Source organism: Megascapheus bottae, chromosome 25, assembly GCF_031878675.1.
Source record: "Megascapheus bottae isolate mThoBot1 chromosome 25, mThoBot2.hap1, whole genome shotgun sequence".
NCBI classification, from domain to species: domain Eukaryota; kingdom Metazoa; phylum Chordata; class Mammalia; order Rodentia; family Geomyidae; genus Megascapheus; species Megascapheus bottae.
The window spans coordinates 16,520,278-16,544,688 of record NC_143533.1 but is presented as its reverse complement, the minus strand read 5'-3'; the positions used below and the strand labels follow the sequence as shown (position 1 = coordinate 16,544,688).

At 47.9% G+C, this 24,411-nt stretch overlaps 1 protein-coding gene across 1 annotated transcript in view; it reads right to left on the bottom strand.

The window, feature by feature from the left end:
- Myo5c (myosin VC) overlaps positions 1-24,411 on the bottom strand; it is a 59,625-nt gene that overhangs the window by 11,677 nt on the left and 23,537 nt on the right. The window contains 23 exon segments of the mRNA XM_090358396.1: positions 29-64; positions 66-177; positions 285-345; positions 1,549-1,645; positions 3,135-3,315; positions 4,571-4,651; positions 4,742-4,805; positions 5,035-5,128; positions 7,526-7,706; positions 8,483-8,546; positions 9,481-9,574; positions 10,308-10,472; positions 12,802-12,948; positions 13,050-13,215; positions 13,702-13,913; positions 15,160-15,271; positions 15,840-15,926; positions 17,382-17,479; positions 17,832-17,966; positions 18,488-18,571; positions 20,189-20,314; positions 21,264-21,404; positions 22,623-22,704. Coding sequence (XP_090214522.1) covers positions 29-64; positions 66-177; positions 285-345; positions 1,549-1,645; positions 3,135-3,315; positions 4,571-4,651; positions 4,742-4,805; positions 5,035-5,128; positions 7,526-7,706; positions 8,483-8,546; positions 9,481-9,574; positions 10,308-10,472; positions 12,802-12,948; positions 13,050-13,215; positions 13,702-13,913; positions 15,160-15,271; positions 15,840-15,926; positions 17,382-17,479; positions 17,832-17,966; positions 18,488-18,571; positions 20,189-20,314; positions 21,264-21,404; positions 22,623-22,704 — 2,620 coding nt within the window.

Below are 24,411 nucleotides of genomic sequence, written 5' to 3'. Positions count from 1 at the left end.
TCTATGTACACCCTGGGAAACTGCCCACCTTGTTTTCCAGAGTGAGCTGGGATTGCTCCCTCCTGGAAATTACTCACTTTGCCTTCAGCTTCAGATTGCCCAGCCTTCGAGTGCTCGCCAGCCTCTTGCAGCTGCTCTTTCACTCTGACCTGTACTTCATGCTGGGCTTCCACGGCCCTGAGGAAGGGGCAGAGGCAGGGTGGGCCTCAGTTTACCCATCATGCAGGTTCCCGTGTTTCCAAAGATGGAAAACCACCTCAGCCAACTCATATGTCAATACTTACTTTCTCTGCATTCCTTCCTCTTGATCGAGAGGGAGCCAAGAAGACAGTTCCTCCAGTTTTCTTATGGTGAGAAAAGCTGTCAGTACCCAGACTGGCAGTTATCACTGCAGTCTCATGTGGGGATTACAGCTTGGTGGTAGAGCATTGATTGGCCTGTCATATGCAGGGCTCTGGGTTTTATCCCTAGCATCACAAGAAAACAGAGCACTTCTTCCCCAGTTCAGTTACTAGCAGTTCTAAACTATATCTAGCCTAAGATTGTTGTTCAGAACAAGAAATCCTATATATGATTTAAAATGCTTAAAAGTCATCATTGAAGAATTATATGTATCATATGGAAATCTGCATTCTTTTTTTTTTTTTTTTTGCCAGTCCTGGGCTTGAGCTCAGGGCCTGAGCACTGTCCTTGGACTTTCTCAAGGCTAGAGCTCTACCACTTGAGCCTCAGCACCACTTCTATGTATATGGTACTGAGAAATCGAACCCGGGTCTTCATGCATGCTAGGCAAGCACTTTAGCCACTAGGCCAAACTCCCAGCCCTGCATTCTCTTTTAAAGACTGGGAATAACGGGCCAGGAGTTTGGCCTAGTGGTAGAGTACTTGCCTAGCATGCATGAAAACCCAGGTTTTGATTCCTTGGTATCACATACATAGAAAAAGCCAGAAGTGGTGCTATGGCTCAAGTGGTAGAGCTCTAGCCTTGAGGAAAGCCCAAGGACAGTGCTTAGGCCCTGAGGTTCAAGGCCCAGGACTGGCAAAAAAAAAAAGACTAAGAATATCTAATGACATTGGGCCCAGCATTGTCTCTTGGCAAAAGTCAATGGAGCTTGGAGGAAGCTGCTCCCCTTTACTGATCCCACCTCCATGCACTGTGCCCTCTAAGCAGCTGACTTCTCACCATGGTGTTACTTGCTTAGTCCAGGAGAATCAGAGCTTAAAACACCTGAATGGGAGGATGCCTTTTTTTTTTATTTTTTTTATTGTAATTAGTAAAAGGGTTACATGATATTTGCCAGATAGAAGGTGCATTAATTCACATACATTGATACCCTTTCACATGTCTTGGTACCCATTTCCCTCCCCCCCCCACACCCCCCACCCATCTTGGGGGAGGATGCCTTTCCTATGTCACTTCCTGTCTTTCCTCTGTTACTTCCCGGCTTTTTATTCTTCCTGTCTTATTACATCATCCCTTAGCTTTGCTATATCACTTCCTTTTAGGAAACCATCTTCTAAAAGCGGGATAAGGAGAGTTTCAGTTACCTTTCATTTTCTCAGATTGTTGTTCATTCAGGCGGATTTCCAGATCTTGTTTCTGCTTCTCTAACTCTGAAATTTGCTGTTTAAAGTCTGGGATCATCTTTAGAGGAAAATTATAAATGAAGATTAGAATAAACTAGAATAGTAACTGGTTTCATCTATTAACTCTATAATCCCAGAGACAAAAATCCACTGTTAAGTAATAGCCTGTGGAACATAACTGTATAAATGGGCCGGTGAAGGTACTGGACTCACTAGTATAATTTTTTTTCTTTTGATACCTTTATTAACTTCAAGACCTATATCATAGTCTCAAGAAATTCCAGCATGTTAGAAGGAGTGGTTCTCATACAGCCACACTGGGAAAGAAGGTATGTACCACTGGAGGGTAGGAATCCTGTGTTGAGTTGAGGGAGGGACCATGTGAAAAACACAGCCAGCCTCTTTAATCTAGGACCATCTCATCTCATTTGGAACCACATTGTAATCCCAGCTATGTAGGAGGCAGAGAATGGGAAGACTGCAGTTCTATACTAACCTAAGACCTCGCTTGGCGTTATAATCCTAACTGCTCAGGAGGTTGAGATCTGAGGATTGAGGCTTGAAGCCAGTTAGGCAGAAAAGTCTGTGGCCTTATCTCCAACTAACCACTAGAAAACTGGAAGTGGCTATATGGTTCAAAGTGGTAGAGTGTTAGCTTTGAGCAAAAAAAAGCTCAGAGACAGTGCCCAGGCCCTGAGTTCAAGCCCCATGACCACCAAAAAAAAACCAAAACCAAAACCAAAACCCAACCAACCAAACAATAAAAAAAAAACCCAAAACAAGACCTCTTCTCAGCCTCTAAGCTGCTCATGGTGGTTCACATCTGTAATTCCAGCTACTTAGGAGGCATAGGTAGGACTGTGATCTTGGCTAGCCCTGGGAAAAACGTGAGATGCTACCTGAAAAATAACTAAGAAGGAAGAAAAAGGACTTGAGGTGCGGTCCAAGTGGAAGAATGCCTGCCTAGCAAATAGGAGGAGGAGGATGGGAGCCATTAAGGTCCCCAGACGCTGCTGGTGGCCCATGATAGAGGAAGTGGCTGGAAGGCAGATGGAGTGTAGTTAGATTGCCTTGGCCAAATCCCATCCACTCCCCAGAGAAAACAGTGTGCTGGTCATTTATTTCAGGAAACTTGGAGTTTGTAAGAAAGGAAATTGTTTTCTTTTTTTGGTTGGTTGTGGGGCTTGAATTCAGGGTCTAGACACTGTCCCTGAGTTCCTTTTGCTCCAAGCTAGTGCTTTACCACTTTGAGCCACAGTACTACTTCCAGTTTTCTGTTGGTTAGCTGGAGATAAGAGTCCCATGGACTCTCCTGCCTGGTCTGGGTTCAAACCACCAACCTTAGATCTCAGCCTCCTGAGTAGCTAGGATTATAGGCATGAGCCACCGGCACCCAGATTAGAAGTTTATCTTCTGCCTCAGTTGTTTTATTAATGAACAAGTAATTGCAATTGACTGTTTTGCTGCTATAAAATTGAATTTAACTCTACCCATGTGTAACTTCTTTTGTACAATAGCCACAACCAGGGCCAAGGCAGGGATCATACCATGTTTTCTGACGTCAGCCTGGCAACCTCGTGCCGGATGCTTTCGTTGATGTCATTTTCTTCTCTGAATAATTTCTGTAGGTGGTTGATTTCTTGACTTAGATGCACCACTTTGAAGTTCAGGGCTTCAATCTCTTTTTCGTAACAATCCTTCTGGGACTGGAAATGGCTTTCCATTATTCTGTGAAGGGAAGGAAGGGAAGGGAAGGAAAGGGAAGGGAAGGAAGGGAAGGGAGGGGAAACCAGACAGTTGGGCTTTATTCTGTGTAAGGGAATCTTAATCAAACTTACTTATGCATATGTAGTAACAAGAGCTGCCATTAGTGGTTTTTTCTAGATAGTGCTAAAGTACAGTATGGGGTTCATATGCAGTGAATGATAAAAGACATTTTATTTAGACATCCTTTTTTTGTTTTGGTGGCTGTACTAGACTTTGAACCCAAGACCTAATGCCTGCTTTGTGCTTTATCATTGAACCACACCTGCCAGCCTACGTTTTTATTCTACTAATGGTTTGAAATAGATGCTCTGTATGATATCATGTTTACTGATAAAGGCCATTAGATATTGGTAAAGTTCATAGGATGTACAACACCAAAGTGAAACCTGATAGAAACCACAGGCCCTGGGTGGCAATGACATGCATTATGCCAGTGTGGTACATGATCCTGACAGTGGGGGTGGACTGGTGACAGAGGATACAGTGGGACCCTGCATTTTCTATTCTGCTTTGTTGTAAACAGAAAAAAAAGTAAGCTTAAGCCAGATGCTATTGGCTTACATCTATAATCCTAGCTACTCAAGAGGCTGAGATCCAAAGGGTCATGGTTTGAAGTCACTCTGGGCAGAAAAGTCTTGAGACTCCACCACCAATTAACCATCAGAGAATCAGGCTGGAGGCATGGCTCCAGTGGTAGAGCACCAACTAAGCAAGCAAGCTGAGTGATTTTTTTTTGCCTGTCCTGGGCCTTGAACTCAGGGACTGGGGGCACTGTCCTTGGGCTCTCTCAAGGCTAGTGATCTACCACTTGGGCCACAGCATCATTTCCAGCTTTTATCTATGTATGTGATACAGAGGAATCGAACCTGGGTCTTAGCGCATGCTAGGAAAGCACTTTACCACTAGGTCAAACTCCAGGCCTCAACCTGAGTGATTTTTGAGGACCTGAGTTCATATATTGGCAAAAGAACATTAAAGAAATACAACAAACACCTTAAATGTAATTCTACCTATTTACAGCAGCAGTGACTAACATTGTATAATAATCAGTTTTTAGTATAGAGGTTATATGTTTTAGAGTGAGACAGTTTATCTGGGAAAGAAGGTGTTCCTTATCGCAAAACTAAAGAACGTACTCTTGAAGTATTTCCAGTGGCTTCTCATCTACTGTCCCCACAAAACAAAGTAGAGACTCAACGGGAATTTAATTTTTCACCTGGTTGCCTTCTTTAATCCCTCGTATGCAAACCAGAGTTCTCCATCCTCATTTAAATGTTCCAAATCTTCCACAGAGAGTCTGGAAAATCAGGAGGGTGAGAAAACCTGTTGTCTCTGGCTTGCTTCACAAGCTTTCTCTATGTGAGATCATGCGATAAAAAATGCGCACCTGCTTCTTACGTCCTTGATATCATAGCTCTCAAGAAGCTGCCTGGTAATCTCCGACATCTTTTCTGGAAGAGTAAGGCAAAGCTGCACAGATCACGATCCTGCACCGTTTCCCTCCCCCTTCCCGCCCTCCACCCCCTCTAGTTATGTTTGTAGAACCTGACGTTAAACATCCAAACAACAGGCTACCAACTTCCCACTAAGCACGGAAGCTTGCAGCCATGAAAGAACTCCACTCCAGTGCAGTGATGAACTCAGCCTGCACCTCATGAAACAAGTAACCCGTGCCATTACCTCTCATCTCCCGTTTCTGTGACTGCACGTGCTTCTCCACATCTATCTTCTGTGCCTGGAGTAGCTCGATCTCCTTCTCAAACTCGGAGATGGTCTGAAGGACAGGCAGTGACCAACAGGGCGAAGAAGAGAGTGAGGATGTGTGTCACCAGATAAGGCAGAGAGTGTCAAGCAAGGCAGCTCCCTGAAAGTCCTTAGTTGAAATCTTGTTAAGCCATTGCTTGGTTGCTCAAAATGATGCTGTTTGGGGGGATGGTTAGGGACTGAGAGGGTTACAGTTTGAGACCAGCTCAGGCAAAAAAGTTGGCAAGCCTTTTTCATTGAGATGGGGGGGGCGGGGAGGGAAAGGAAAGAAAAAAAAGGGAGAGAGTGAATTTTAATGAATAAGGTGAAGCTATAGATAGGAGGATCAAGGTCCAGGCTACTCTTGTCCAAAAACATGAGACCCTACCTGAAAAATAACCAGAAAGCAAAAAAGCAGGGGGGAGGGGCTGGGGCATTGCTCAAGTGGTAAAACACCTGCCCAGGAAGTGTGAGCCCTGAGTTCAAATTCCAATTACCCCTCTCATGCAGTTGCGAATTCAGGTTGGTTGCAGCAGGAGGAGATAGAAGAGGCTTCCCCCGTATATGAGGAAAATATAAAAAGTATAGCGAGCCTGCAGTGGGATGGGGTAGAGGCCCAGCTAAGAAAAGTGCAACCCCAGATATGACAACTGTCTTTCAGTGCGGACTAAATCTCTGAGGGATGGGGGTGAGGTTGCCAATTTCCTCACTGAGCAAGCAGGGCTAATCCAGGCATCAGAGAGGTTATGGGGAGGGCTGAGGAGGGGACCTGGAGCCTGGGAACTGGAGCCTGGGAACTGGAGCAGCTTTGGTGTGAAATTGTATTTCATTTGATGAGCTCAGCTCACCAAGACCATGTGTGTGTGTGTGTGTGTGTGTGCGTGTGTGTGCGTGTGTGTGTGTGTGTGTGTGTGTGTGTGTGTGTGTACGCATGTGTGACCCTGCAGATTCGTGCTGGTTCTGGGGTTTGAACTCAGGACCAGGTACTGCCCAAGGCTAGTGCGCTACCCCTTGAGCCACAGCTTCATTTCCAGTTTTTGGTGTTTACTTGGAAGTAAGACTCTCATGGACTTTCCTGCTTGGACTGGCTTCAAAACCCAGATCCTTAGATCTTAGCCTCTGAGTAGCTAGGATTACAGAAGTGAGCCACAGAGGTCTAGCAAGACCATAAGTTTTAATGAAGGGACTATGAAGACTCAGTGACCTTGGAGAGGGCAAACTTTCCTCGATACTTTCTCAGCTATCCCAGCATTGAAGGCTCTCAGCTCCCAGCTCCACAGTTTGCATTTACAGAACACTTGATCACATTTATCTAACCCTCCTATTCCACACATAAGGTAAGGACAGTGGCCCTGCACAGGTTTAGGTGAACCGAAAGGTCAGATGGTATGTTCAGTTTATGGTGGACCAAGATATCCTATCCTAAAGCCCTGCTCTTCCTTGTTTTGTTCCAGAAAATTGTTGATTTGTGTTTACAAATGCTCTTTAGATGGACTGTAGGGCAAGAAGCTAAAGTAGAGTTACTACATTCCTTCAAAACCAGACAACTGAACGTGTCACACTGCAAACCTGAATCAGCGTTAGCCAGCAGAGAGGAAGTGAGCGACCCCTACTGGTACTTCCTCCAAGTGCAGGCTAACCATCACCTGGTTACCATCCCCGCCACTCCCCCAAGTCCTGGGGCTTGAACTCAGGCCCTGAGCACTGTCCTTGGGATTTCTCAAGGCTAGAGCTCTACCACTTGAGCCACAGCATCACTTCTGGCTTTTTTTTTTTGCCAGTCCTGGGCTTGAGCTCAGGGCCTGAGCACTGTCCTTGGTCTTTCTCAAGGCTAGAGCTCTACCACTTGAGCCCCAGCACCACTTCCGGCTTTTTTCTAGGTATGTGGTACCAAGGACTCGAACCTGGGTTTTTGTGCATGCTAGGCAAACACTCTACCACTAGGTCAAGCTCTTAGCCCCCCATCTTCACCTTTTAAAGCAATTTCAATATGTTTCATTGTGGCTAGTGTCTGTACCCTAACTAAGCCTGTTTTACTTTCCAGTCTTGTTTTTTGAGGGGGGTGGCATTTCTATTCACAGATTTCACCATGGTATTCCACCCATGCAATGTTTCATATTTTAATCAGACCCCATTGTTCAACAGATTTCAGTGCCACTCCTACTGTCATCTTCATCCCCAGACACACTGCATTCTGCCATATCCTCCCCTCTACACCTCGACTCTCTCTAACTGCAGTAGATGGCTTGGCTCCCGAACATTGATTTATCAGTCGCTTGGAACAGCTCATCACAAGGCAGCCACAGAGCAGGAGTGAAGGGACAGTCTTCTACTTACAACAACAGGAAACAAGGGGGATTGCTGGCACTCTGTGGATGGAAGGGCTTAATCTGGGGGTGAGGGCTATCTAAGAGCAAGGTTACTTTACCTTTGTCTGCTTGCTCAGTCGAGCCATATCCCCCCTCAAGCCCTCGGAGGTGACTTGCTCTTCCTCAAGCTGGCGGCATAGCTCCGTTTTCTCTTCCCTGAGAACTTTGATTTCTTCCTTCAGACACTGCATCTGTTTCTCGTAGTCTTGTGTCTTTACCTCAAAACTTTTCTCCAGCAGTCTAGGCAGCAAAAGATGAAATTGATTTGAGCCTATAATTCTAGCTAGTCGGGAGGCTGAGATGGCAAAGATTATGGTTTGAAGCCAGCCTAGGATAGACAAATCTGAGAGACTTTTATTTCTGATTATCCAGCAAAAAAGCCAGAAGTGGAGGTGTGGCTCAAGTAGAAAAGTGAAAAGGCCAAGCAAGATCCTGAAGCTCTGAGTTCAAGTCCCAGTACCAGATCACATAAGCCAGGGTGGGGAGGGGGGGGGACAGGACGGGCAGGGAGGGGAGGAAGGAAGTTGGGCACTGGTGGCTGACCCCTGTAATCCTAGCTATTCAGGAGGCTGAGATTCGAAGACTGGTTTGGAGCCAGCCTGAGATGAAAAGTTCATGAGACTTTCATCTCCAATAAGTTACCAAGAAATCTGTAAGTAGAGCTGTGGATCAAGTGGTAGCGTGCTAGCCTTAACCACAAAGGCTCAAGGACAGCGCCCAGGCCCTGAGTTCAAGCCTTAGGACAGGCAAAACAACAAAACAGGCAAATGAGAAATTCATGATGGCCTCTGTGCCCACTTGAGAGGAGCAAGTTGGACATGAGAGCTCGTGCAGGGACCCACGAGACACATGTACACATGGGAGAGGGAGGCTGTCATGGCTTTCAAGAATCTTCCCCAGGATATCTACCCCGCTCCCTCCCATGGCTGTGGGGTGCTGTCTGCAAGCTGAGAATCCAGAGGGAATGGCAGTGAGGGAAGACAGGGGAGGCTGTGAGCGCGCTAGAGAGATCATACATCCTCTGTTGCTCTTCTTTCTGCACATCGTCAAACAGCTGCTTGGTGAGGGCATCCATTTTTTCTGCAAAGAAAGAAAGCTTTAAAAAAATACAGCTGCCAAACCAATATCCTGTTTTGGTTCCTGCCAGCTTTCAAAAAGCAAGATGATGGGCCAGGAGTTTGGCCTAGTGGTAGAGTACTTGCCTAGCATGCACAAAGACTCGGGTTCGATTCCTTGGTACCACATACTTAGAAAAAGCCAGAAGTGGTGCTGAGGCTCAAGTGGTAGAGCTCTAGCCTTGAGAAAAATCCAAGGACAGTGTGCAGGCCCTGAGTTCAAGCCCAGGACTCGCAAAAAAAAAAAAAAAAGCAAGATGATGACCTGCAGTGCAGTATTTAGCATTACCGAGGAATGGGGTGAAAATGGATATGGCGCGTGTGTGCATGAGTACACGCCTACACCAGTACTGGGACTTGAGCTTTGAACTTGGGGCCTAGGCACTATCCCTTAGCTTTTGTGCCCTAGGCTAGCAACTCTTGTTACTTGAATCACAGCTCCACTTTGGGTTATTTTGCTGGTAAATGGGATATAAGAATCTCTCAAACTTTTCTGCCCAAGCCCTGAGATCAGGCCCCTGTGTCAGCACAGTGGGAAAACAAAACCAGAAAGGTTCATGCTTTCTTGGGCTTCCAATCTGCTCCAGTAGGTGATATAGGTGGGTGCAGCTAGGCCAAAGGAAGCTGCTGTATCCCCAAGGAAAGTGACACTTCAAGGTTAGCCTGCCTGCCAACCCCACCAGCTGTGCCTTGCCAAGGGTCTTAGAATTTCTGGGGTGCAGGGAGGGATGGTGGACTGAGGATGGAACAGAGTCACAGGCAGCAGCTTCTTTTCACAGCTACACACACTCCCCATGAAGTAAGAATCTCCCTTCACTAAAGCAGACACCCCAGAGCCCACGCTGCAGCCCAGGTTCCCCGTCCTCAACACTGAGCGCCGGTGAGCCGGTGAGTTTCACCTTGGAGCTCCTCCGTCTTCTCGCGGAGCTTCCGCTGGGTCTGCTCCTGCTCAGCTTCCAGCTCGCAATTACGCTTCTGAAGCCTGGCCAGTTTCTAGCAGAGGCAAGGGAAACGCTTTCTGAAAAGTCCGCCCCTACTCCTCTCTTGGTGACAAGGTGCGGGGGACATGGGGAGGACAGAGGTCACCCTCTGGGTACCCAGACTCCAGCTGTGAATGCTGCAGGGTGTGGGAGGGGCAGGAGGGTGGGTGGTGCTTGTGTAGGGCCGATGGGCAGGCCATTTGTTTCCATGATGCCATCTGACCCTTTCAGCCTCGTAACAATTCTGCCAGTCCCTTTTTCTTATTCCTATTTATACACAAGGGGACGGAAGTTGAGAGCTGCTAAGTGATTTGGACAAGACTGTCCAAACAGACATCAAATCTCACCAGGTGAGAGTTGAATCAAAGACATTGGATTTGGGAGTTAACTGCTGTGTGTGTGTGTGTGCCCCCCCCCTCTCTCTCTTTCTCTCTCTCTCTGTTATGCCTTCCTCAAGCTGGGCATTGCTGTTCAAGGAAGAAGCTCCCAGGGCCCAGATGAGTGTCACAGAATGTCAGGGAAAGGACGGGGACAGCCAATCAGGATCTTCCTCACTTGGCCAAGTGAACAGGAAGAGGAAACCTGCACTATTTCCTTGGCCCTAGATACCAGTGCCCTGACCACTGTTCTGGAGAAGATGCCCCCAGCTCTTATCATGGATGTGGCTGCAAAGCCAAGCTCCACTCCACTCTATAGAACCGTGTGCAAAGCTCACTTGTGCCCTTCATGGAGGGAGGCACACCAACCTCCTCCATGGCGTCCCTGTATCTCTTGTCTTTCTCCTCGCAGCTGTGTCTGTAAGTGGCTGCTCTCTCCAGCTCTGCCTCCAGCCTCTGAGCCTTTTCCACGTCACCAGCCCGCAGAGCAGCCAGGCTGGCCAGCTTCTCCAGCAGCCCGTGGTTCTCTCTGTTCTGGAGATAAGAAGCCACCAAGGGTCAGAGGTCTGGCGGATGAGAGCCGCTGCTTTCCTTCTTCCACACGATGCCTGTGCACCCCGCCCACATTAGCGGTTCCTGGCATCTTCAGCAGGGGATGGGGAGGCATATGTTTTCCTGAGCTCTTAGAGTGGGGATCCCATCTGATCTGATCCGGGGGCTGCAGAACAACCTTACTGCCATTGTGTCCTCCCCAAAATAATGCCAGGGCTGGGTGTGGTGACTCATGCTTGTAATTCTTGCTACTCTAAAGGGGGAGGTTGAGAGGATTACAGTTCCAGGCCAGCCTAAGCCTTGAGGCCCCATCTCAACCTCAGTATGGTGGTGTATGTTGGTGATCCCAACTTTACAGGATGTCTAAATAGATCACAGTCAAGGCCAACCTGGGCAAGATCCTATCTAGAAATTAACATGAGTAAAAAGGGCCATGGAATGGTAGAGTGCCTGCTTAGCAAGCAGAGGCTCTGAGGTCAAACCCTAGTCTCACCCCCCACCAAAAAATAAATAAATAAAATTATATATATATATATATATATATATATATATATATATATATATATAACAAAGTCCCAATCCATGGCACTTCGGCTGTGACTCTGTTTGAAGACAGGGCCTGTCACTTAGGAAACACAAGGCCAATAGATAAGTCTAACGGTAATGTAACCATTGCTCTAAGAAGAACCTAGACAGACCTAAGGCATGTGAGGACACGCCCAGGGGCTCTCAAGGAGACTACCTGCCACTTCCTACATCAGAGACATACACCGTCCAGAATGGTAGGACCATGAATTTGGCTATTTCTGTCTTTTTAGTCCTCTAGGACATTTTGTTACAGCAGCTGTAGTAAACTCATACACCTGGAGCCGTTGGCAGCATCATGAGGGGAAGACTGCCGCTGAAGGTCAAGTTCATGAGTGCATACATTCATCCATGGGCTTTCTCAAGGCCAGAGCTCTACCACTTGAGCCACAGCACCACTTCTGGCATTTTCTATGTATGTGGTACCCAAGAATTGAACTTGGGTCTTCATGTACGCTAGGTAAGCACTCTACCACTCTGGGCAAACTCCTGGCCTGAAGACTTTTTTTTTTTCATTTTATTTTCTTTATTGTCGGGGTAATATATAGAGGGGTTACAATTACATTCGTCAGGTAGTAGGTGCATTACTTCTCACACATTGATACCCCTTCTCATGTTTTTGACCCCATTTCCCTCCCTCCATCCCCTCCCTCTTAGACTTTTTTTTAAAAAATAATTATTATCTTTTTTGCCAGTCCTGGGGCTTGAACTCAGGTCTTAGACATTGTCCTTGGACACATTTTGCTCAAGGCTAGTGCTCTGCCACCTGAGCAACTGTGCCACTTCTAGCCTTTTCTGTGTTTGTGGTACCAAGGAATCAAACCCAGGGCAATTACTAGAAATAGGCCCAGGAATGTATTCTGCAGATATACTGAATATTCCACAAATTTCCACAGCTGAGGGCATAAGAGTGTGTGTGTGTTGTGTGTGTGTGTGTGTGTGTGTGTGTGTATGTGTGTGTGTGTATGTGTGTGTACATGCCTGTACTGGGACTTGAACTTGGAACCCAGGCATTGACTTTGAGCTTTTTTGCCGAAGGCTAATACTCTACTACTTGAGCTATAGCTCCACTTCAGCTTTTGGGTGGTTCATTGAAGAGTTACGTGGATTTTCCTGCCTGGGCTGGCTTAGAACCATGATCTTGGCCTCCTGAGTAGCTAGGATGACAGACAGGTGTGAGTCACCAGCACCTGGCTCTTCTGTAGCCATTGAGGCAGGGCTGCAGCCAAAGCCCATACACCATGGGCAAGTCATACACAGTAGCTCCTCTGAGCCCCCACAATGTAGAGAATGTACATAGAGCATAGACACAGTGTCTCTGTGCTAGTCACAGGAGGAAATACTTGCTTCCCACTGCACACACGTCTTGGCGAGGGGAGCCAGGCAGGATTTCAATCCTGCTCTCTTGGGCAAGTGTGCTTGTGTAGTGAACAACCAGTACACTCACACATCATGTACAGTTCCCTTCTATTTTCTAGCTCAGGGAGCCCATGGGAATTGCTTTTACCTCCTAATATAAGTATAAAGCTTTGCTTAGTTGTTTTGAGACAAGGTTTCAGGCCCATCTGGAACTCCTGACTCAGCCTCCCAAACGCCAGAACGACAGACATGAGTCACAGAACACAGTGGCAGAGGATAAATCTCAGTAGTAGAGCTCAAGACCTGGCCCACAACGGAATGAATGTGTGAGAAACGCAGATATGAGCAGCACATAACGAACACCTACCTGATCCTCCAGCTTTTTCTGCAGACGCTGGACCCTGTAGGTCAGCTGGATGTTGAGTACGAACCGTCGGATGCTCTGGAATCTGCGGCGAGCCAGCCATGCACGGGCATATTTCTGAAGGATCACAGCCTTATGCTCCTCTAGCATCTTTAAGACAAGATTTTATGACACGGTGACCTCTCTCCCCCTCACTCTCCTAACCCCCATAATGGTCCTCAAGCCCGAGTCTCAGGACACGCAACCCATACCTTCCGGTACCTCCTCCTCGCCAGGAAGCCCCGGGCATATGCCTGGATGGTGATGGTGGCCACACGGATCAGCTGATACAGATTGCGGACCAGGTACCCACGGCAGTGCTTCTGGATGACGATGGCTGCCCAGGTCTCCTTCAACGCCCTTGCGGTGATGGCTTTCCTTGGGGTGGAAAGAAAGTGGGGGTGAACTGCCACATGGAGTCTCCACTTCCTGCAATGAGCTGCAGGCGTGGGCAGCACCTTCTCCATGAGGCAGGCCCCAGAGTCTCTCCTCTGCCACTGGCCTCTCTGCTGTGGATGCCTATGTTATGGGGTTTGGGTCCCTCTGTCTCAGGGTCCCCTCTGAATGATCTACTGATCTACTGCCCCTCCTCCCCCCAGACAGTTGCAGGAGGCACAGGATTGTCCTTAAGGTCTTTACCCTGAGGCTTGCTGGGAACCCTGATGGTCTTAGGCATTCTCAATACCCAGAGGAAGGGACCCTGTGCTCTGCCTGGTCTCATGGGACCTCTGACCCCCTTCTGCAAAACTTTGCTCAGGGCTTTTTCCCTTCCCCCTGCGCCCCTCCCTGACCCCAGGGTCCTGCTCATCAGTTTCCCAGAGATCAGCAAAGCAAGATGGATGGCTGACATCTCCCCAACCCCACCTCACTGTCTGCTGGCCCCGGAAGTACTGTTGGATGGTCATAGCCGCACGTCTCTCCCGGAGGAACTTTTTCCTCTGTAGCCAGCCTCGGACGTGCTTTTGGATCACAATACAGCCCTGCCTCAGTTTATCCAATCGGAGTTTCTCTAGGTAAGCCACTTGTCCGGCTCGGAAGAAAATCTTGCTTTTACCAAACTGGTATTGATTAGAATCCTGAAAGAGAAAAACGCTCTTGATCAGAAACAAAACCTTTCAGATTTCATCTCGATTTTGGAAAAGATATTTAGAGATCCAAAGATTCCCAGGCTGTTGTTATATTGAAATATCTTTAAGGTGGTGATGTAAAGTAGAAAAATTGAAAGTGTGAACTAGAAACTTCTACTTGGAATTGCTGGTCAGAGCAGTGGAGGAAGAAGTGGAGCTCAGGTTGAATGTCTGCCTGCAGGGTAGCAGGGGTGGAAGCTTCTGGGTGCTTTTCAGTTGGATGGCTGGAGAATGTAAGCCTCCTTGGAAGGATCCGGAGAAGTTTGGTGTTCTGTCTTCTCATTATCCCTTTCCTTTCCATCATGACTTCCTTTTCTCTTCCCATTCTAATGTGCCATGAACAATAATCTAAAGCCACACTGAAGCCGGCACCAGTGGCTCATTTATAATCCTTAGCTACTCAAGGATCAAGCTACTCTGAGCATCGCAGTTCAAAACCAGCCTGGGCATTAAAGTCTATGAGACCTTTATCTTCAATGAACCACCAAAAGTCTGGAAGTAGAGCTGTTGCTCAAGAGGTAGAGCACCAGCCTTGAACAAAAAAGCTAAGGGTTAACACCCAGGTTCAAGCCACAGACAGAGCCACACTAGGTGCCATGCCTGAAGGTCCTCTGACTTGGTCAGCCTCTTATCAGACTATGTCTTCTGAGCCAGATCTATGGAAAACTGGCTTAGAGGGCTGGGAGAATGAAGCAGGACTGGGTAGTATTATAGGAGGCCGGCACTAGAATCTGGGGCCCTAAAGGACATGGCTGGTGTCAGGAGATCATGCCCAAGGAGCATGTCTGCTCTGTTCTCCTCAGAGGGCAGCAACTCTCCCCTTGGGCCATCATGACAAACAAAGGTCCTGAGCCTTGAAACAATGATGAAGAAATGGCTGGGCGGTCAGGTACTCATGGCCTCCGCCTGTAATCCCGGTTACTCAGGAGGCTCAGATCTGAGGATCATGGTCCAAAGCTAGCTGGGGCAGGAAAGCCCAAGACTCTTTTCTCTAACCACAGAAAACCAGAGTTGGCACTGTGGCTCAAGTGGTAAAGTGCTAGCCTTGGGCCATAGAAGCTCAGCAATAGCACTCTGAGTTCAAGCCCCCAGGACTAACACACACACACACACACACACACACACACACACACACACACACACACGTCTGGGAGACCCACTTGCAGGAAGAGCCCATGTGGTGGGGATCACTGACCTGGATGAGCCTGTGCAAGACCACCTTGCACACTTCCTTTTTGTCACGGAAGGAGAGCTCCGTCTGGGTCATGAGGATGCCGTAGCGGCTGTAGAACTCAATGTATGTCCACCTGTGGGGCCAAGAGCAACGAGAACCTGGTGCCCTGAGACAGGGTCCTAAGCGGGAGGGGAGGAGGGGGGCTCTGCTCTCCTGCCTCTGCCGCAGGGTGGGGATGGTGGCATTGGGTCTGGCAATAATGGTGAGGCCCTTGGGCCCATCTTAGTGGGACCCCCACTAAGACCACCCCAGAATGTGCATCTGCTTCCTCCACCACAGCAATCGTCCTGTTCCTCCCCCTCGCCGCCCGTCACCGGCAGCAGGGATGGGCTGGTAGCTTCCCTCCCCTACGTAGGCTGTGGTCTGTTTACATGAAGTAGCCCCGGTGGCTCGTGCACTGAGGGCACAAGCCCTGAGTGTGCCTTCAATGATAAAGTACTAATGGAGTAAAAGTATAAGGCCCTGGGGTCAAGCCCCAGGATCAGCAAAATCAGAGTAACTAACGGCGTGTTTCCCACCCTGTCTAGCCTGCACACAGGACGGAGGGAGCTAGCTGGGGTGCACTCCACAGAAGCAAGCATGGCGGCCACACCCTTGGGTCTCAGCACACCGTGCAGCGGGAAAGAGGGGCAAGTCAGTACCTGGATGGGTAGCTCTGGGCACTGATGCGAATCGTTTCTAAAACGCCACAAGCTCGCAGCTGCTGGACAATCCTTTTGGAGTCAAACCTGAAAGAAGCAGTAGATTTGTTTTTCATGTCAGTGTCCCTAACACATATATCTAGTACACTATAGGAGCTGGAGAGTTTGGTACCTTTTCCCAAGAGAGTAACTTCTCACGATATTTCCCTGGTCTGTGATGGGGATGAAACATACTATAAAGAAAAGTGCAGGGGCCGGGAGTTTGGCCTAGTGGTAGAGTGCTTGCCTAGCATGCACAAAGACCCGGATTCGATTCCTCGGTACCACATACATAGAAAAAAGCCGGAAGTGGTGCTGAGGCTCAAGTGGCAGAGTGCTAGCTTTGAGGAAAAAGCCCAAGGACAGTGCTCAGACCCTGAGCGCAAGCCCAGGACTGGCAAAAAATAAAAAAAAGAAAAGAAAAGTGCAGTAAATCCAGATCTGTCATATAAGGAATAACCCACATTTGATTCCCAATGAAAATCGTTCCCACAACCCTCTTCATAGTGGCTCCAAAGGACCCACGGAGGTGGCACCTGGCTGGATTTACACAGAGTGCCCTGGACATTGAGATGGTAGGCAACACGTTCAGGCCCTGTCCTGTGCCAGACATACGGCAGAGAGTTCAGAAGAACCTGCAGGCTGTCCAGAGATGGGTATGGGGCAAGGCCTTTGGCTGGAGCTTCAAATAATAAGCAGGAAGAAATAAGAGTATGGGTAGCCTCATTCCAGCACTCATGGAACCTGGGGATATCCCACACAAAACTCCCCACGGACTCACAGACACATCCGTCAGCCCCACAGGCAGCTCACATCCCTGTACGCAGGAGCCTCTTAAAACTCCAGTGGGCTAAGAGACTCTACAGCTTGCATTCATGGATGACGACACATCTTCTGACCCTCTAAACATGCGCGCACACGCACACGCACACGCACACGCACACACACACACACACACACACACACACACACACACACACACATGCACGAGTTCTTTCTATAATCAGGCCAAAGAAGGGGCTGATCTTCTCTGACCATTATTTCCAGTCTCGCCCTTAGAACCCCGATGAGGAGGCAATTGAGCCATAGGACTAGGGGAAGATACATAAAGAGAGACTTGGTTTTCATTATTAACAAAACGCAGAAGCAGCTGGGCGTGGGTGAGTCACACCTGTAATCCTAGGTACTTAGGAGGCTGAGATGTGAGGATCCTGGGTCAAAGCTAGCCCAGGCAGGAAGTCCAGGAGACTCTTACCTCCAATAAATTACCTTGAAAAAAACCGTCAGAAGTGGAGCTGTGGTGCAATTGGTAGAGGGCTAGCCTTGAGGAAAAAAAGGTCTGAGACAGTACTCAGGCCCCAAGTTCAAGCCCCAGAACCAGATAAAATACCTCTCACCCAAAAACAGAGTAAAATCCACAGCGTCATTAGCAAATCGGCCAAAGTCAGGACAGAAACTGCTTTTGCTTCTGTTTTTGGTCTCTGGGGTGCGTGGGCTACTTACTCAAAAGGCAACTTCTGGTCATTTGGCTTGATGCAGCGAACATAGTGGGGTGTGGTGGCGTTGAGGGTCTCCATGAGCAAGGACAGAGAGCTGCGGAACTAGGAAGCAGGGAAGCAGAGAAGGACAGAGAGCAAAGTTGTTCTGAAATCACTTTGTGCTTAAGACCAAGGCAAAGTCAAGTCCAGTGGGAAGCTGCTCAATGAGAAGGGTTAACCTTATGCATTGCCAGCTACAATGGCGGGTTTCAACCCCACAACTGTGGCTGGTCAGCCCATCTACAGTTCTGTCTAATACCCAAAGATGCCACATTAGGAAGTCCTGTTATTGTGCCAGGGGGGTGAAGGGGCTGCTTAGGTATGTGTCAGTGAGATCCAAAGATTCCTAGCTGTTGGAATGTAGTTCCCAGGGGCTGGGTCTATTCCCTGCTTTTGCCCTGGGGTCCCCCCATACCTTGTTCCCAACCGTGGTACGGAAATGCCGGCTGTTGGGCTTGAAGATTTGCTTTGCAGATCTAACGGTGATCATTGAACCGAAGGGGGAAGAAGGAGTTGGATTTTCTTGAAAAAACTTGGCGCACAGATGGAACTGGAAGAGAGAGGATGTCATATGCACACATGCGTCTGGCCACATCCTCAAAGCAAAGAAATGGTCACAGCTACTCAGCCTCTGTCTGTAGGCCAAGCTTAGTTACACAGGAAGATCCACCTCGATAGGAATGACCCTGGCTTCTCTTGCCAGGGACAAGAATGGGTTTAGGGAGGACAGCCATGACACAACTGAGAAGCTCGTACTCTTGCTGAGATTTATCTAGTCAAGGCTAGTGCTCTATCACTTGAGTCACTGTTTCACTTCTGGCTTTCTAGTGATCAAGTGGAGATGAGAGTCTCACAGACTTTTCTGCCCAGGCTGGCTTTGAACTGTGATCCTCAGATCTCCGTCTCCGGAGTAGCTAGGATGATTGGTAGGATGCCAGCACTTGGCATTACTTTTTTTTTTTTTGTATTTATGAGCTACAATTCAGGGAGGTGGAAAGGGTCTCGGATACAAATGTAGATCACATGGCAATCACACCATGATAATACCATGACCCCTGGGGCTCCACAAACCTTGCTTTCTCTCAGGATTTCAATCAGCATGTCGTAGACAGTGTCCCTGTTCTTCTCAAGAAAGCCTTCGCATTTATACTCCACCTGGGCAAGCAAGTGGGGACATTTCCAAAGCAGATAATATGCACGTTTCATTTCTATTTCATTCAATTCTCGTTATCCCTTCCTTCCTCTTTCCTTCCCTTTCCCTTCCCTTTCTGCCTTGCTTCCTTCTTTACTTCTTTTACCCTCTCCCTCTCTCCATCCCTCTTCTCCTTGGTTCCCTTCTCTCTTCTTTCTTTCTTGTTCTGGGAGGCAAATCCAGAGCCTCATTCATGCTAAGCATGTGTGTACTACCACTGAACTATCCATCAGTCCCTGTTCTAAAAGAAAGATCACTCAGGGGAGTTACCAAGGCAACCTTGCAAAGAGTGCCTGTCAATCCCAGCAAGCCTTTCGCATGCGAGATAGTACCAGCTCCTCTAATGGAAGAACCAGGCTCAAGGACCACTCTGCAGTCACCCATTGCTTCCCTCTGGCCAGCTGTTCTCTGAACTGGGTACAGGTCATGTGATAAAATCCGACTTTAGACTCCCTTTGCTTTGGAAGCCACTGGGTATGTGTGTGTGGGCCCACAGTAACACTCCTCAGGTTGAAGAAGAAATATTCTCCAAACTGTAAAGAAGGCAAAAATCACTCAGCTGCTCACTATTTTTGGCTAGGGGGGGTCCACCAAGTTTTCAAGGACCCACCACATTTTCAGGAGTTAACCAAGTGTCAGAGTTACATGGTAAGTGGGTAAATGTTGGCACGGGTAAATGTCAAATCCGATTTGGAGAGGTCTCCGTGCATCCTTTCTGCAGGAAAGTGTGCCAAGCCTGCACCCCGTCCACGGTTCATTTATGCCTCTTGAGTTGTATGTTTCAGTGTGTGACTGAATTTTAAGACTGGGGATGTAGCTCAGTGGTAGAGCACTTGCTTGCACACAAAAAAATCCAGGGCTTGAACCCTAGCACTGGGGGAAATGTCTTAAAAATTAACTACGAGTGCGGGCATGGTATGTAGAAGACAGTATGTGGAAAAGGAAGGATGTAGCATGTGAGCAGGAGTGGGAGGGGAAACAGAGGGAGAGTGAAGGAAGCGCTGACATTGTCTAAAAAGAAACGTACGCATTACCTGGCTTACAAAATGGCAACCATTCTGTGTAACACCTCAATAAGAATAAGAGAATTATATTAAAAAATAAAATTACGAGAAAACAGGCCTTTTGGGGGGGGTACAGAGAAAGTGTCCTGCTTGTCCTCTAGCTAAGCAAGTGCCCTTGGGGACAGGAGTACTTCCTGTCTCTAAACCCTTCCATGCATCTGTTGTACAAATTCTTCCCGCATGGAGTGGGAGTCACAAGCAGAAGACAAAGTAAATCAAATAGAAAGCATTTGTGGGGACAGGGCTATGCTGGATGACTGTGTTGGGGACCCAGAACCCCTTTGGCTGATTAAACTGAGAACCTAACCGAAGGTGGTTGGGTGTGAGATTACTTTTCTGACAACAATCAACAAACACAGATGAAGGCCATTAAAACCTGTGTCATGAAGGTCATGCACCCCCAGTCACACAGGCCACCTTCATGTGGGCACCACACCCCAGGGGACTGGAGTCTGACCTGCTCTCTCTCTCTGGGGACGGCAGCTCTGCCCCCAGATGGGCAGCACAGTCACATACCTTATCAGCAAAGTGCTGGATGATAAAAGATGTGTTTGACATTCTAGGTTTTTCAAATAAAGAGTTCTTGTTGACAAAATTATTATATAGCTTTTGAAGCCAATTTTCATCGGTCCCATGTGGTAACTGGAAGAGAAAAGCAAACCAAATAGCAAATGAAGAAAACAAGATGAATAATTACTAGGGACTGGGTGCCAGTAGCTCACACTCTTAATAATAATATGTGCACATGTACACACACACACACACACACACACACACACACACACACACACACACACACACACACAGGGCTCCATACTGGCTGTACACAGCCTCGGAGGCCAGCCCACCTTTGCTGAATGTTACCAAGGGGGCACACATACACTGGAGGTGGGCGGGTCTTCAGATGGCCCCCCACCTAGTGGTGGGGCGATCTGGTAGAGATCACTATTCTTTTTTGTGGGTCATGGGGCTTGAACTGTCCCTGAGTTCTTCAGCTCAAGGTTACCACCCTACCCCTGGGCCTGAGTATTGTCCCTGAGCTCTTCAGCTACCCTCTAGCCAAGTCCCACTTCGTATTTTCTAGAGGTTCATTGGAGATAAGAGTGTCAGGTCCTTTTGTGCCCAGACTGGCCTTGAACCTTGATCATCAGATCTCAGCCTCCTGAGTAGCTAGGATTACAGATGTGAGCCACTGTACCCAGTACAAATCACTATTCTACAATTAATGTCCATGTAGTTGGGTAAGGCCTAGGAGTTTTGCAAACATGGCTCCCTGAAAAGATTGTTTTGGAATTTTTTTTGCATGTGTATATGTATGCTGGTACTGGGGTTTGAACTCAAGCGCTCACTTGGCTTTTTCACTCAAAGCTGACACTCTACCACTTGGGTCACAGCTCTACTTCCAGCCCTTTTGGTGGTTCTTTGGAGGTAAGAGTCTCTCGGATTGTCTGCTTGAGTTGGCTTCAACCTCTATCTTTTGATCTCAGTCTCCTGATTAGCTAGGCATGTGCCACGACTAGCGCCTAGCTTGTTTTTATTTGTTCCTCTTTACTACTTACAAGTTGACAAAAGCAATTATTTAAAAAGTTACCAAGCATTCTTCATCCAGTAACTCCAAAATGCCCATTTTTGCTTCAATCAGGTCAATAACTGGCTGATTGTCGTAAAAATCGATCAGAGTCCAAGGAATATCTTCCTTCATGTATTCTTCTTGTTCAAGTTTAAAGACATGCTGGATGTGTGGAAATACCATGGGAAATAAAACAGTATCAAAAGTGAGATCAGACCCCAGAGGAAACTGAGGACACAGACATCTAGATCTGTGGAGGAAGGGCTGCTTTACACAGGAGGCGGGTCAGCTTGTTCCCAGGGTCTAGTGCTGCTGACATCCCCTAGGACTTATCTGTGGTGGTCCCATCATTAAGCCAATATCACCAGCAGCAGAGTAGGTACTCAGCCTGCTCCAGGATCCTGGCCTGCTCTTGGCAATCAGCCACTGTGGCTTCCTGCTATCTGAATCAGCCTCTTCGGCCTGGCACAGCCTGGTTGCAGGGCTCGGGGGACAACATCTGGGGATGCTGGCTATATAACCAGTGAGAAGCCCTCTGCTTACTCATCCTTAAGGGTAATAGTGCCTTCCCCAAGGTCATGGATAGAGCTCCAGCTAACCCAGAAGAATGACAGAAAATGGGCAGCATTTGGTTGGGGGAAGGTGAACAGGAAGAAAGGCCTTGAAAAGACCCCCACTCCCATGCAGTGACCTGGAAGAGTCACTGTGCAAGGTACATGCACAGCAGAGGTGGGAGGCATGGCAGATCCCCTGGGAGTCTCACGCCCTCCCTAGAGAGTCCAGGTCCTGTGGCCTTTTCATGGCTAGTGAGGACCCCCTGAGGAGGGAGGAGGGAAGGACATCTCCATGACTATGAAGAGGGCAAGACTGGAGGCAAAGGAGGCCAGCCAGGACTCAGCTTAAAGAGGCCAAAGTCCAGGGAGGAGAGAGGGGGGCACAGGACAGAACGAAGCCTGGGCTCAGGACACAGGTGGATGTGGCTAGGGAAGAAGCCAAGATGGTGAGATGAAGTGGTGGTAGCTTGCCCTCGCTCTCTCTCGCGCTCTCTCTCTCTCTCTCTCTCTCTCTCTCTCTCTCTCTCTCTCTTGCTCTTCCTGTCTTCCTTCCTTCCTCATTTTCTTTCTTTTCTTTTCTATTCTTTCTTTCAGGCCCCAAGTTCAAGCCCCAGAGAAAAGGGAGGAAAAAAAAAAAAGTATGCAAGATGGAAATGTGCAATTTCAAGTCCTGACCACAAGGGGGGTCCAGAGACTGGATGAGACCCAACATGGAGTTGCTTGAACAATCAGGAAATTTGAAGAGTGAGGGAAATGAGGGGTGGCTGCGTACTCTGGGCACCGCAGGGCTGAGTACTGGTTCCAGCATGGCGGGCAAGTCACCTACCAGGTTAAACTGCTGTTGTAGCTTTTCATTAGCATAATTGATGCAGAACTGTTCAAAGCTGTTCACATCAAAGGTCTCAAAACTGAAATACAGTTTAAACACAGTTAAAGATGAAAACAAGCAGCAGGACACACGCATGCATTTACCTTTGCTCGGTTGTAGATATACCGCAGAGTTGTCAGCTTTAATATCTGGGCGGTTGGTTCATAAATTACCCTTTAGCTTCCTCTCCCTTGGAAGACATCTGTTTATGTACCAAGTGTCTATCCCAAACTATGCATTAAAATAGCCATGCCACGATATGTTCTACCATTTAATGCACATAACTCTGACATTGGCATTATGGTCTCAGTTTACTAACCAGGAAATGAGTCTGAGAGGCTAGTAAACTTGCTGAAGCACACACAGCTTGTTAAAACTTGGTGTGCGTGTATGTGTGTGTGTGTGTGTGTGTGTGCGTGTGCGTGTGTATGTGTGCCAGTACTGGGGCTTGGACTGAGGGCCTGGGTACTATTCCTCAGCTTTTTTCACTCATACCTGGCACTATTATTTGTACCACTGTTCCATGTTCCAGCTTTTTGCTGGTTAATTGGAAATAAGAATCTCTCTGATTTCTCTCCAGGCTGGTATCAAACTATAATCTTCAGATTTTAGCTTCCTGTGTAGCTAGAATTACAGATGTGAGCCACTGGCACCCAGATGAATTAATCTATTCTTCAAATAAAAGCTGTTATTTTCAAAGGTATTTTTTTTTTTGCCAGTCCTGGGCTTGGGCTCAGGGCTTGAGCACTGTCCTTGGGCTTTCTCAAAGCTACAGCTCTACCACTTGAGCCTTAGCACCACTTCCAGCTTTTTGCTATGTATGTGGGGTACTAAGGAATTGAACCCGGGTCTTCGTGCATGCTAGGCAAGTACTCTACCACTAGGCCAAATTCCTGGCCCCTCAAAGGTATTTTTAAGATGGAAAAAAATGTGGGAAAACAGCAATTAACCACTTACTTCTACCTCAATGAAATGGACTATTATTAGAAGTTTTCTTACATTTTTACTGGCACTCAAGACTGTTCTTAAAACAAGACAGAGGAGAATAATTTCCTGGCTTATCTAGGCAATGTATTGGCATTTTATAACTGTTGACATACACTTATTACTGGGGAGGAGTATGTATATTAATGGGGAGGTATTAAAATAGATCTAAATTAAATAGTAACTCCCTGTTAGCATCATCTCACCTGGCACAGGTAAATGGGAGAGCTGGCCTTCCTATCTGGGAGCAAGTTCAGGGTAGCCTCCTGAATTTGCCTCTCTACCACCCCACCCCACTCCTGGGCCACAAATGGGGCTCACGTGAGGGCCCAGGGTGTAGCTCTAGCTCTCTATGGGGAAGGGGCAGGTGAGGACTGACACCAGGGTGTGGCGGACACCCCAGTTGATGATGGTGACTTCAGGGACAACCTTCCTTCCTCCCACTGAGAAGCCAGCCCTGGTCCTGGGGAGAGGGGCCAGCACTGGGTCCTGGAGCCCAAGAATGAACAAATAAAAGTTCTGTGAGAAGAGCTTAGGCTGCTCTACTCCAGTCTCCACCTTGTCCCAGCCTCCTCCACCTTGTTGTCCCAGCAAGAGCTGGAAAGGGGGTAGGGTTGGGGGGGGGTGGGAGTTGGTGTGGGGGGTGGGACAGGAGCTGGAGTACTAGGTGTTTTGGAGGAAAGGGAAATAAATGGCAGACATTAGCATGGGAGGACTGAAAAGGCCTGAGGAACAGCTGTGGATCCAAGGATCTCCACCTTGT